Source organism: Acomys russatus, chromosome 8, assembly GCF_903995435.1.
Source record: "Acomys russatus chromosome 8, mAcoRus1.1, whole genome shotgun sequence".
In the NCBI taxonomy this organism is placed as follows: Eukaryota; Metazoa; Chordata; class Mammalia; order Rodentia; family Muridae; genus Acomys; species Acomys russatus.
Genome location: NC_067144.1, coordinates 16,970,865 through 16,985,365, shown reverse-complemented (window position 1 = coordinate 16,985,365; position 14,501 = coordinate 16,970,865). Strand labels below are relative to the sequence as shown.

The 14,501-nt window shown below is 52.5% G+C and overlaps 1 protein-coding gene across 20 annotated transcripts in view; it reads right to left on the bottom strand.

The window, feature by feature from the left end:
• Window positions 1-14,501, bottom strand: part of Tnk2 (tyrosine kinase non receptor 2) — a 49,789-nt gene that overhangs the window by 15,098 nt on the left and 20,190 nt on the right. For 8 of the 20 annotated variants that reach the window (XM_051149774.1, XM_051149778.1, XM_051149777.1 and 5 more), the window contains 2 exons: window positions 3,601-3,781; window positions 1,023-1,093 (listed from right to left, as the gene is read on the bottom strand). In XM_051149774.1, coding sequence (XP_051005731.1) covers window positions 1,023-1,093; window positions 3,601-3,781 — 252 coding nt within the window. Of the gene's footprint in view, window positions 1-1,022; window positions 1,094-3,600; window positions 3,782-7,490; window positions 7,776-10,124; window positions 10,259-12,100; window positions 12,239-14,501 lie in introns of those variants that run through there. The other 12 variants (XM_051149776.1, XM_051149785.1, XM_051149793.1 and 9 more) reach the window with 3 other exon arrangements.

The following is a 14,501-nucleotide window of genomic DNA, read 5'->3' as shown; positions in this document are numbered from 1 at the left end:
CACCTGCATGCGCTAAGGGGCAGCTCAAACCCGAGGACCGTTTTTGGACGCTTTCCTTTGCTCCTAGTAATTAGGATTCTTAACGTTTGCCAGTAGCATTCAGACTTACAAGGTCTGCCTTAGCCACTGCAGCCAAGAGGGACCCTTCCCACAGCCCTGCAAGGTAGGCTGGGTAATGGAGCCAATGCTGGTTTTACCAAAGAGAGGGTCACTGATCACCCAGAGACTGTCAGCTGGGGACAGATCCAAAACCCTCACATTGCTTTTCTCTTCTTCTGTCAATCAGTCCCAACACACTCAATCTTCGCTAAAACCTGGGCAAAGGACCAGGACTGTGTCCCCAGAAAAGGCCACGGGTCTCAGGAGACAGCCCCTTTGCCAGACTGCAGCCAGGAAATCTCGACTGCCCAATCCCCGTCCAGCTGTTCTGCCCTGCTCAACCCCCACCCTAGTTCTGGGGCCACAAGTGGGGAGGGAGGCCCTGGCTGGCTCACTTCCTCTTGCATTGTCTTCCAGACAATGGGCAAAGTTCCACTGAGTCAGACCTGGGACTCACAACAGCACAGACCCAAATTAGGATGGGTGGGGGGAGCTGCGGGGAAGGAAGCTGCCAGCAAAGCCAATGACCGGAGGGACCTGAACACTAGAGGACATGGGGCATGTGGGCAGGGGGGCAGAGCAAGGCAAGCTGTCCAGACAGTCCCCATTACCTCACGCTGGACACTGGCCTGACACTCAAAGGAAGGAACACTTGTCAACAAGTCCCTGCTCCCGCACACAGAGAGGCTGTGAAACAGACCCTCACTGCACACAGGCCTCTCACGTGTCCATCTGTGATGGACAGACACTTAGCCAGGCAGCTCCACAAGTGCCCTACCAGATAAGAGCCTGGAGGAGGGAGGTCTATACAAAGTGTAAGGGGACGGGGGAAGATTACTACCTCTGGGGAACAGAAGAAGGTTCCTAGGCCTGCCAGCAGCCCTTGGGGTGTCGCTCCACCCCCACAATGCTTACTCACACACCTTGCTCATCCACGACTTGCGTTTGCACACGGCCTTCCTCCTCTTCACAGCCTCCCACAGCCGCCTCTGGCCTGCCGGGAGGGAAAAGGAACCCAGGGCTGTCAAGCAGCTCACGTGCCCTCCTGAAAAGCCTGCTGGCGTCCCCCACAGGCTTGCTCGGTCCCTGGGGTAGACTCACCACTAGACACCAACTGGTGGGTTGCCTAGCCAACCAGGAATTTCACCCACCCAATCTGCATTCTACCTCTGGGTGCTTCTCAAACTGGGTGGGGTTGCCCACTCATCAAAACTGAGCAATCGTGCCAGTCCCTCCCACCCCCCAATTCTGCAGGCAAACCAGGTAAGGAAGTAGACAGAATGTTCTCCATTCTACTAAGGTTTACTTCCCATAACACGTCCTTACACTACTGACATCAGACACTGGCCTGGCTGGTTTTATACCAACATGACACAAGCTAGAGTCATCATCATCAGAGAAGGAGCCTCAACTGAAAAGACAGCCTCCATAAGGTTGTGCTATACACAAGCCCGTGGGGCATTTTCTTAATTAGTGATTGATTGATGGGGGAGGGCCCAGACCATTGTGAGTGGTGCCACCTCCTGGGCTGGTGGTCCTGGGTTCTATAAGCAAGCAGGCTGAGCAAGCCAGTAAGCAGCACCCCTCCATGGCCTCTGCATCAGCTCCTGCCTCCAGGTTCCTGTCCTACTGAGAGCTCCTGTCCTGGTTTCCTTCAATGAACAGTGGTGTGGAAGTGTAAGCCAAATAAACCTTTTCCTCCACAAGCTGCTTTGGTCATGGTGTTTCATCACAGCAATGGTGACCCTAACTAGGACAGAAATCACCTAACTACCCAAGCCAAAAGTACTGTAAATTAGTGTCCTTTATTTTAGCTTGTAAAACATTCGGCTGTTCTGAGTTGAATACACTAAGGTTACCGATTGTGGTTTTCTGTTTTTTTGTTTTGTTTTGTTTCTTGTCTTTGTTTTTGTTTTTTAGACACTCTACTGTAGCCCAGGCTGGCTGGATTTGCTTTGTAGTTGATGACTTTGAGCTACTGATCCTCCTGCCTCCACCTCCCAAGGTGTTTGTGGTGCTGAGAACTAAAACCAACCCTTCATGAGTACTAAGAAAACAACTATTGTTTGTTTGTTTTTGTTGTTGGTTTTGTTTGGTTTTTCCAGACAGGATTTCCCTGCGTAGCCCTGGCTGTCCTGGACTCGCCCTGTAGACCAGGCTGGCCTCGAACTCACAGAGATCCGCCTGCCTCTGCCTACCAAGTGCTGAGATTAAAGGCGTGCGCCACCACACCCGGCTAAGCAAGCAATTTAAGAAGTTGGCTTCACCCCAAGCCCCTGATAAATTTCTTATGTTCTATGGAGAACAGTATCAATTCTAGATGGAAAATGCTAATTTTAGTTTAGAAAACGGAAGATAAAAGTATCAGTGTGTTAGCAAACCATCTGAGAGATGTTCTTCATGGTATTTTTAAGCTTCTATCTATGTACTTGTGTGTGTGCGTCGGTGTATGTGCATGCCTTCTGTGTGCAGGTGCCCATGAAGACCAGAAGAGTGAGCGTGCTGGAGCGGGAGTTACAGGGTTGGGAACAAAACTCAGGTGCTCTACAGAGAGCAGCACATGCTTTAACCTCTGAGCCATCTTCTCCGGCCTCATCTGAGAGTCTGTTGTCTTCTTTTCTCACTGGCACTTACCCGACAATTCTACACTTTCAGAAGGACACAGGAAAGACATCCCACAGGTACCTGATCAAACACAAGGGGGAAGGGCTAGGGAGCAGACGTGCTAGCACAGGCCTGCAATCCCAGCTACCAGGGAGGCCGAGACAGGAGGAGGTCAAGTTCATGGTCTGCTTGGGCAATGGATGGTTCAAGGCTAGCCAGGGTAGCTTTCTGAGAGTCCGTCTAAAGTGCAGAAAGGTCAAGAGCTAAAGCTCAGCCGTGGAGCACGTGCCTAGCACATGAAAGCCCTGGATTCAATTCCCAGCATCTCTTTTTAAAAGGGAGTTGGGGGCTGGAGAGACGGCTCCGAGGTTAAGAGCACTGACTGCTCTTCCAGAGGTCCTGAGTTCAATTCCCAGCAACCACATGGTGACTCTCAACCACCTGTAACCGGATCTGATTTTCTCTTCTGGTGTGTTTTGTGAAAACAGAGCTCTCATAATAAATAAATATTTTAAAAGGGGGGCATTGGGGGTAGGGGGAGGCTTGGGACGCTCTCACTGGCAGAGCACCCAGGTAGCTCAAGTAATACCCGAAATCCAATGTCCAACACCCGGGGAGGAAGGCAAAAAAAGTGTATGCAAGTAACTCTGAGCGGCCAACAGCTCTAAGGCTCCATTCTCCTCAGATTCCAAGGCACATTTACAACTACAAACCACTGCCGGGCACCCTGTGATGGCACCCCTGCTCGTGCCCCTCCCGCTCATCTCAAGGGCTCTGGGTCAGGGGCTGGCAAAGTTCTCAGCTGCCATGACAAAGGGATTCTTCACGCGCTGGGTCTTGCTGAGGATGTGCGAGGTAAACGGTTAGACGAGAGAGCACAGCTCATGGAGCACCTACCGGGCCGGCCCATGCCAATCTTTTCCAGGTCTTCGTTCTTGACATACTCAAAGTGGGACAGGCGGGTAATGTTGAGGTCATCGCGGAGCCTCAGGAAATACTGCTGTAGCTGTACCTCGGACAGCAGCTCCAACAGCCAGCCTGTTCCCTCCTCTGGCTGCATGCTGCTGCTCCCCAGCCTCTGTGGAAAACAAAGAACAGCTGAGGGGCCAAGGCACGTGGGCAGGTAGCAGGAGACCTGACCACCGGTGCCCTTGGCTCACCCACATCCTGGAGAACTCAAAGCCCTTTCTTGCTACCTAAAAAAGCTGACTTGGGGCAGCTGAGGTGAGCCCCAGACCAGAATGATCAGGAATCAAGTCATACTCCCAAATCTGTGCTCTCTGGGGACCTCCAGGAAGCACGGTCCCTTTGAAACACAGACTAATAGTATCGGTCATCTTACTCCTAAAACTTTATTTAAAAATTGGTATGGGGTACAATGGCCCTTTGAAATCCATTCACTGGATTTCACCCCTCATCAGACAGACCCCACAGAAAACTCTCAATCAGATCCTCACTGCCTAACACTGCCAGGCCTTCCCCATAGGTGACTCTCAGGTGCTTGCAGGGTCATAAGGCAAAAACAAGAGAGGGAAGTGTGGACTAGGGAGGGTTCTCAGACATCCCAGGAAATGGAGATTCATGTTCTGTAAATAGCTGTCATGAGACACTGAGGCCCAGAACCAAAGCTTGTCAGCTCTGCAGTACCAGGTGTGTAAATTCTTATGAAATCATACCCTCAAAAATATATTTGGGCCAGGCATGGTGGCGCACACCTTTAATCCCAGCACTCAGGAGGCAGAGGCAGGCGGATCTCTGTGAGTCTGAGGCTAGCCTGGTCTACAAAGTGAGTCCAGGACAGCCAAGGCTAACACAGAGAGATCCTGTCTCGATAAACAAAAAAATAAAATAAAAATGTATTTGGAATGGCAATGCATGCACATGGTAAATACTTAAAAGGCACAGGGTACCGCAATGCCCTCTCCTAGTACGCAGCCACCTAGCTCCCAGTCCCCAAAGCCAGCTGCCAATGTCTTCTGTGTGTCTTCTTGGTTTTTCAAGACAGGGTTACTCTGTGTAGCCTTGGCTGACCTAGACTTACTTTGTAGACCAGGCTGGCCTCAAACTCAGGGTGATTCACCTGCCTCTGCCTCCTGAGTGCTGGGATTAAAGGTGTGCACCACCACACCTGGCTATGAGAAATAGTCTTTTTTTTTTTTTTGAGACAGGGTTTCTCTGTGTATTCCTGGCTGTCCTGGACTCGCTTTGTAGACCAGGCTGGCCTTGAACTCACAGAGATCCGCCTGCCTCTGCTTCCCGAGTGCTGGGATTAAAGGCATGTGCCACCATGCCCGCTTTTCTCCACTTTTAAGTGACTCCAAACAGTGCAACTTTGAAAAGTGTGTGAGTACATATATACACAAATTATACTGACAAAACAAAATGTACCTGCAGGCCACAATCAGCCAATGCTGAGTGACCTGCCAGGATCACCTTCAAAGCTAAACAGCCAAGACCATCTATATCTGGGTAAAGACATCTCTCAGTCAAGAACTTGCCCAGAGCCGGACATAGTGGCACATGCCTTTAATCCCAGCACTAAGGAGACAGAGGCAGGTGGATTGCTTTGAGTTCAAGGCCAGCCTCATCTACAAAGCAAGTCCAGGACAGCCAAGGATACACAGAAAAATCCTGTCTTGAATCCCCGCTGCCCCCTCCCCCAAAAGAAAAGAAGCTGCCCAGACCAGATTTTGGCCTCAACTCCGTTCCTGAGGAAGAGGAGAGGTGAAGAGAAAGGGCCAGCTGCTTGGTCAGGGGCCAGTTGATTGCCCTCGTGCTCAACACACACAGTAAGAAAAACAGGCCCCCTCCCCAGACCCAGTGTGAGCCTTCTGCCCCCACCGTTCCGTTCCCAGCGTTCCTGCCAACACAATGCCTGGAGCTCAGACTTTCCCAGGCAGCTCAGGGAAGTACAAAGAGTAAGAAGAGGGAGTGACAAACCCCTGGTTCAAACCCTGGCCCTTCCACCAAGGACTCTGGGCCAGGCGGCTAGACTGGCTAGCGGCTTCCAAACAGCATGCGGTAGCCCGTTATTTGAATGGTTCCTCTAAGGGCGGTACAACCCTTCAGACAGAAGGTATTTTTGTTTGTCACAGTGTATGTGGGGGGTTGGGACTAGTGACATTTAGTAGGTGGTAGGGGATAGGAACACCAGTTACTCTGAACGCACTGGACAGACATAAACGTACAAATTCCACACAGCTTAGTTCGTACAGGTGAACGCTGTTAGAACGACCACGATGCAGACTTAGATTCCATTTTACATTTAAACAAGAAAACACTTTTGTAGTTTCAACGTAACCAGATTTTCCTTGAATTGTGTAAAATTCTACTTTATTTGGAGGACTGCAAAAGCTCACTGTCTGGATGAAAACACTGCTGAAGAACAAACGCTTATCTCCAAACGCCTCTCAGCGGCTCTGCTGAGGCTGGAGCCGCATGGCTGTGCCCTACTTCACCCAGTATTCCACAAAACTCAAAGTGTTATAAACTATTTTCCTTTTATTTCTCCAAATATTACAGTTGGCACCATGTTTATTGACTCTATGTGTACTTAATATGGATTGCTGCTATTAATTTTGTGAAGGACAACAAAAATAATAATATATTAATACTTCAGAACTGCAGTTCTAGGACTGGAGAGACGGCTCAGGGGTTAAGAGCCCTCGCTGCTCTTCCAGAAGACCTGGATCCGATTCCCAGTTCTTACATGGCTGCTCAAATCACCTGGAATCCCAGTTCCAGGTGATCTGACTCCCTCTTCTGGCTTCCTCAGGCACTGTACACACATGGCACACAGACAGACATACACCCAGGCAAAACACCCACAATACATGAAATAATAAAATTAAGTAAAATTGAAAAAAACTACATTTAGTTGTACTGACTCTTTTATCCTCAGCAAAACCATCTGCTTGCAAACAACATGTTTGGGGGCTACGCAGGCAGGCGCACCACTCTCCAGAGGAAAACACCCCACAGGTGCTCAGTGAAAAACAGTCACTGGCCTGGGCTCCACCACTCAGTACCTTAGCCCTGGAGCAGAGTGATCCCAGCGGCTATGCGGTGGGCTTCCAGGCGAGGGCTAGTGACCCCATCAGGACAAGCAGCCGTGGCCTTTTTCTTCTCTTCCACCACCTCAAGCCCTAGGTTCCAGGCTCATCTCCAGATAACAGCCCAAAGCCATAGCCTGAAAGTCAGGGAGGGCTCAGGGAAACTCAGAGGCTTCTTGGCTGTCTCCTGAAGCTACTGAGATGTAAGCCCAGTCAGCCTGTTCCCCTTCCCTGATGGACCAGGCAACAAACCTTCCTGCTCAGCTGGATACTGCCCTCCCTGCTCCCCAGCCCAGAACGGGACTGCTGTGAGGGAGGAAGAACATGGGGATCCTGGTGGAGAGAAAGGACTCTTAGGTGGGGTTCTAGTCCAGAGCGACCTCCTCCCCTAAGTCCCCCTCCAGCCCAAGTTTGTCATCTGTGAAGAGCAGGGCAGTAGAACAGTGACCCAGCTCAGACAGCCTCCAATTCTCTGTGTGTGGCCCAGAGCCTGGCGTGGAATCTGCACCAGCTGTGTGTGACACACGCGGGTCCATGGCCTGCCTATAAGGACACACTAGACTGAACACACAGACACACAAGGATGAATGCAGCAGCTAGAAAGAAAAAGCTCTCCAACCTGCGCTCCTCAGGGAGGCGCTCCTCAGTCATACCTGTTCTTTGCTCCTCTGTACAGTGCTGCCACTGAGGGGCTAACCAAGGCCACAGCCAGTCCAATTCCTGCCCCCTACTCACTGTGTACAGATGTCGCCGTAGTCTGGCCAGGAGAGGGAAGGAGAGCTCAAGGCCAGGGAACCGACGGGATGCTGGCATCTCCACGAACTGAAGACCCTAGGCAAGTCACAGGAGCTATGGCCTAGAGCTCCAGCGGTCAGGCAAGGGCCTAAGCCTCTGATCTTGATGCTCTGCCCAGGAAGGAAACTGTCCAGGGGGTAGGGGGAGCCTGTCCTAGGAATCCCCCAAATCCCACACACAAGTAGGAAACAGGGACGAAGAAGGGAGCAGTGGCTTTGCTCCACTGCAAGCCTGGCTGGGATCCTCTGGGTCCTCTGTCCTGTCTCCAGTGCAGAGCTCACAGCTCCAGCCCTCCTCCCAGGCTTCCCCCACTGCCCGCCTGTACTCCTTCCCTCCCTCCCTCCCTGCCTGCCTCCCTCCCTCCCCAGCTGAGCGGCTCTGACACTGGCTGAAAAAAGACCTTTCTGAATCCTTGCCAAGAGGACAGCAGGAATGGCGGGGGGCACCCTTCTTCCTGGCACTGGCCCCACTGACTCCCCATACACAAGGCTCCCTGTCTCTGGCTTCCACTGCAACCCTCACCGATGCAGACAACTCCTGGGACCTCAGCGTGGGGGCTGCAAATCAAACAGCACACGGAAAGGGGGCTACAAGCCCCTATAAGGGTTTTTCTTTGTTTACAGGGAATTGAATGTAGGCTGAGTTGGGGGCTTGGATTCAGTCTTTCCTGGATTCTGCAGGCAGATCCTTCAGAGACTCTCCCCTTCCCACAGTCCCAACCTTGGCTGGGCGTCTCCTGGCTCAGACCCTAATGTGGGCCTGTTACCCTGGTGCCCGACGGAAATAGGAGGCCGGCAGCCTGCCAGAGTGGGACAGTCCAGCCAAGATCGGGTGTGTGTGTGGTGTGTGTGGTGTGGTGTGTGTGAGAGAGAGAGAGAATCTCCATCCCTCCCCTGGGATTGCCTTGTGCCACAACAACCAGGGTGCCTACTCCCCCAGATTAGCTGGCAAAGATCCGAAACTCCCTCTAGATAAACAAACACGTCCCAAGCCCTGTGCTGGGTGCTCCTGCCTCAGTGCTACAGGAGCTCACGCTGTAGGGTATGTATCTTGCACAGCACTCCACACACATCACCAGCCTCAGCTACGGCATCTGGAGGCACCCCATCAAGCCCCTATGGGCCCCCTATGTCTCACAGCTGACAAGTGGTCCCTGTGCCCCTGAAGGGTGCCAGCTGCTCTACACCCCCTCGCTACAGCCCCCAGATACATCTGACAGCTGCAGGAAGTCCTCTTCTGCTCCCCAGATCCCAGCCTCCCTCCCCCCTCCTGCCAGCCTAAGGAGCCCCTGTTTCTTGTACACTGCTCTCTTGTCCCCATCCAGCTGGCTGCCAGCTCAGGGAGCCACAGCTGGCTTATCGAAGGAGGCAGCTGAGGTGGAGCGTTTTGGTGAAGTCAGCGTCCCAGACTCTCTTTGCAGGATCTCTTCCCGTGTTTGAACTCACTACCTGGAAGGATAGCCATTTTGTATTCTGATGATTGGGGGGTGGGGATGGGGTTGTTCCCAGCAATAACTCTTTGCCAGTGCCATTATTCATACAAAGATTGTGGACTGCCGTGTCCAGCCTCTTCAGGCTCAGCGCATAGCCAGCGGGAGGACTGAGGTCAGCACTGACATGCAAGCAAGGTCAGGCTGAGGATTCAGGGGACACTGCCTTTCTCCCCAGGTTGGCTGACCACACCCTCAGCCTGGAGAAGGTGACAGCCTACCCATCAGCCACCACCTGAAGCAGACCTAGGAGCCTGGTGTTTATTACCTCTACGGCAAGCTGAGACTAATTAGGATGGCCAATTTAAAAACTCCAGCCACCCCAGAAAAGCATGCCCCAAATCCACCAGAACCCCGTGTCTGACCCTTCCCTAAGATGTCTAAGAAGACCTGGCAGCTTACCCCACATCCAGCTATGGGAGACTTTAAGAGAAGCAACATATAGGAAGCCAGGTCAGTTTCTGGGACCTCCTCCCTCCTCCTCGCCTGGAAAACAGCCCTGACCTTTCTGCCTCTCAACTCCTGAGCACACTCCCTTTCTCCTGCCAGCTACTGCCCTCTTGCGGCTAGGGGAAGAAGTGCTTGATCTCCAAGGGGAAGGAAGCAGCCCTGTGAATACCGTGCCATTTTCCAAAGCACACAGGGAGATTTAGACTGATACACATACTCCACGGGCCGATAAATGAGACCGCCTATGACACAGCTTCTCCCCAACAAAGAGTGAACCTGAATACTAGTTGTGTTTCCTAGGCTCCTACCGTGCACTGCAGAAAGCCTAAAGGGCAGCTTACTTAAGCCCCTAGAGATCCAATGCTCACTGAGTCAGACAGATACCAGCATCAATAATTCACCATCACCATCACCTCAGACATACCCTGCACACACACACCCTACTCTGCACCCAGTCTCCTCCTAGCCCCAGGGATCTAGGGGTTGGCAATGGGATGGGGAGGAAGGGGTAAAAAAAAAAGCACAGGTACCCTGGACTCAGTTACTAAGCTCCTACTGCAGAGAGCAGAGCTGGGCCCTCAGATCACGAGCAGATGACAAGGCCTGGGCCCCAGGTATCTCGCTATTCCCATTACCTGCTGTCCCTCCTCGCCCCCAGCCAGGCGCTGGTAAGCAGATCTCTCCCCCATTGGGCCCAAAGTCCCACCTTAGGGACTGGGAGAAAAGCGGTACTGCCCGCAACCCCCGCCCCTCCAGCGGCACCGGCGGCAACAGCACCCGCAGCGTCACTGCCCTGCGTCGGGGGGGGGGGGGGGGGCGTGGGGGGGGCGGGCCTCGAGCATCCTTCAGGAGGGGAGGGGCTGCTAAAGCGCCTCGGCTGGAAAGGCTCCAATCCTGGCACCTACTTGAATTCCAACCAGCAGGTTATCACAGCCTCTGCACGGGTTGCGCCTACGGGCCTCTCCCCCGCCCTCAACCTCCTCCCCAGCTTCTATTTGCCTCTGTGTAGCCTCGCCCCTCAGGCAGCCAGCCAACCAGCAAGCAGTGCCAGCTGCGACCCTTGGGGAGCCATTAAAGACCTCAGGCTCCACCCCCTTTGTTTTCTGAGCTACTGCTCCTCTGAACCTCAGGCTGCCTCCAGGTCCAGAGCCACCCATGGACCTCCGGGATCCAAACACTTAATACTCAGTAGTTCAGGGGTCACCTAAGAAGCCACAGAAGCCTGTCTCCCACTTCACCAGGCCCCTATTAGCAACCTCAAGGAGTCAAACATCTTCCTCCATCTGTCTCAGCGCCCACTTACTCCACTCCCAGACCTCTCCCACGCCCACCCGCTGGGCATGCCTACAAATTCTAATCCACTCCTCACTAAGTCAAGGAAACTAGGCAACCCAGAGCTAAACTCCTTCGGCACTCCAGCAGGCTAACAGACCCATCCCGTCCCATTGCCCTCACCTCTCCTTCCTCCTGGGACTGAGAGAGCTAAGCAGACCGGTGTACTAGGGTGAGACTCTGTGACTTCAGAATTGGAGAGCGCGGATTGCTTGGAGAAGCCGCTCCAACACGTGTTGGAAAAGGTTGCCTCTCTGAGCCCTGAGGTGAAGTTATGGCCAGCCAGCAAGGAAGCGCTACTGCAGCGGCTTCTCTATCCCTCCAAGCCTCAGGCAACACACACACACACACACACACACACACACACACACACACACACACACACACACACGCACACACACCCTCTCATTCCTATGGCATCTGAGGCATCCTCTGACTCTTTCCAACCAGGTATTTAGAGCTCAGCTGAGCTCAGGGCACTCACTCTCCCGCTTCCTGGGATAGGGCAGAGAAGAGAGTTTAGATAGACCTGCCATCAGCTCCAAGGCATAACAACAAAGAGTCCAGGAGGGCATGTGAGTTGCCAGCAGGCTTCCTCCTCACACACCCCACCTCGGAGCAGCTACGGCAGGGAGAGACTGTCAGGCCCCAGGTTCCAGCCTGTGAGGAAGCTCCTTGGTATCTTACCACAGCCATGGCAGAAACTAGTCTTGGGGACAGCTACAAGACCCCCAAGTCCTCAGGCTGATGAGGAAGCAAGGCCAAATATGCCTTGCGCATCCCTTTTTGCCCTGGCAGGCTGAATGAAGAAAGGTCTGAATCAAAACCATTCCTCACGCCTGCTTTCTCCATCTCCTCTCCCAACAGCAGACTGTCCAGAGGTCCACACACAACCCCAACCACCTCTGAGATCACCTGCACTGTGCCTCTCTCTCCCCTTTCTCTCTCCACACCGTGTAACTAAAAGGGGCCAGTCCACCTCTCCGTCCTCTCCAACAGGGTCAGTGAAGTCACAAATTCACACTGAGAAGTAGATAAGCAACTTCTGGCCAAGAGTATGCCCCCCCCCCCAAAAAAACTAATTTACCGTGTTCTTGGGAATACACGCCACCCTAACAACCAGGCTCCCCCCCTCCCCCTCTTCCTCTCCAGTAGGCACAGGAAGAATAACATATTGGGAAAGAAATGGAGGCCACAGCTCCTCCCCCAGCCACAGGAACAGCCACGGATGACCTTGCCTCCCCCAGGAACCCCACCAAGTCAGGCCTGCTCAACTCACCTCTATGTATGCTGGGCCCAAGCTTCTGGACCAAGGCCAGGCTGGTTCCCCTCAAGACCTCATCCCAGAGGGGACTGTACCAGGAAACCCCACACCTTCAGGTCAGCGTGGTATGACATCACTGGTCTGAGGAGGCAGCTGGCCAGAAGCCAAGGAAGAGAAGGGAGTGATTCAGACGCACGCACGCCATGGCTGTCCACACCCTCTCCATCGCCAGGGCAAGGGGCCCACTCACTCCCAAGGAGCCGGCTAGCTGAGGTCCTGCGTTGGGCCAGCTGAACTGTTTTCCCTAAGGACCCTGGGCCCACAGACCAGGCCAGCCTGAAATCTCTTCATCTTCCTTCCTGCATTTCTGAAAAAATATTTTACTTGAGATCTAATTAATGAAATAGTGCTTAGAGGGGAATTAGAGAATATTTTAAAGCATCCACAGTATTAGTATATAAACAGCATTCCTAATGTTTAAGCTAGATTGTCTTTATAAATTACTACATCCTTTTGAATACCACTCATTCTTTGAGCTGCCATATTTCCTTTATTTCTGTTGTTTTATAAACCCACTAAATCCAGTTAGTGCGGCCCATAAGCTCATGGGTCTGAGGCCATCCACCCAACCCAGTGGCCACACCCCAAGGAAAGGCCACACCCCCAAGGAAAGGCCACACCCCCAAGGAAACCACCTCTCCCTTCCCCATTAACAGTTAGTTGTGTCTAAAGAACTTTAGACCTCACCCTTCCTCCTATTCTCAAAGACTGACTAGCTCCTGGGGGTCCGCTTCCTCATTCTTAGGTCTCCTACTGCTACCCTGTGTTGCCTCCATTCCAAAGCTCCTGTAGGTCTCAGCTCCTATGTCTAAACTGACAGAGCAGTTCCAGCAGGATGCCACACTGCTACCATGGTCTGCCCGGACCAAAAGAGTGGACGGCACACTAACTTGTGCTGAGCATGCCTGCTACTCCGCCTGGCTGGCAGCTATTCCAGGATCCGCCCAGCATCCCTGTGGCAAACAGCACAAACCACCCTGGGCCAGAAACCACACCCCTGCAGGCAGCCATGACTCCTCCGTCCCTCAGGCCACCACCCAATCACACACTACCCTTCAACCTCCTCAGCACTCCTCCCACCTACACCAAAGGGGATCAGACATAGAGTCACCCAGTGTCTTCACCTTCAAGATGAACTCCTTTATATCTTTGCGACCCTATTGAAGTGCTATCATTCCTCCAAGTCCCCATTTTCTTTTTCTTTCTTTTTTTCCTTTTGGTTTTGCTAGACAGGTTTTCTCTGTGTAGCCCTGGCTGTCCTGGACACACTCTGTAGACCAGGCTGGCCTCAAACTCGGAGAACGACCTACCTCTGCCTTCCTGAGTGCTGGGGTTACAGGTGCGTGCCTGGCTTAAGTTCCCATTTTCTATCCTCAAACGGTTGCTTCCACCAAACTCCAGGGTTGTTTTATTAAAGAATGCATGCATATAAATAAGAGAACAAAAATATGGGAAAGAGCCAGAAAAAAAAATTTTTTTTAATTATCCATCATGGGGCTGGAGAGATAGCTCAGTGGTTAAAAATACTGGCTGCTCGTAAAAGGACCAGGGTTCAATTCCCAGCACTTACATGGCAGCTCACAACTGACTGTAATTCCAGCTGCAGGGGTTCTGACTCCCTCTTCTGGTCTCTGTGGGCACTGCACTCATGTGGCACACCACGTACAGGGGCGGCAAAACACCCACACATGTTTTTCAGAAAATCTGTCACATTCCAGTCCTCGCAGAATTACTACTTGCTAACTCTTCGGGTTAGTATTGAGACTGCCATTTATTTACATGGGCTTCTAGTGTGGTTAGTAATTGTAAAATAACCAGAACCCAGCAAGAAACATAATCAAGAGAGCTAAAAAGGACTTCAGCCTCTGTGACAAACATGAGCTGCTGCCAACCCGACTGCCCAGTGGACACCAGGACAAACCCGACCACCGTCTCCTTGCCTTGGCTTTCTCTGCCCTCCCCTCCTCAAGATGTAGTCCTGGCTGGCCTCAAACTCTGCCTATCTCAACCTTCCAAGTGCTGGGATTAAAAGTGTGTACCACCAGGCCCTCGTCCTCCTCACTGTCTTTAATCCAGAGAAGACAATTTCTTCATGGAGAGAGGGGCTGTCAATCATTTCAATACTTTTGTCCCAGACCCACTAAACTACATGCCCATCCAAACCCAGGGATAGCTCATCTGGGCGGGAGTCTGAACCAGCCTCCACAGGAGACCTGGGAAGCAGACTTGGGTTCAGAATGCCACATGGTGGACCGGATGGAAGCCTGCATCTATAAGGCACCCCAGCCTTATTGGGGGACTGGGAGGGGAGGAACAGTGCAGGGGGAGGGAGTGGGGCACAGAAGCATCAGACATG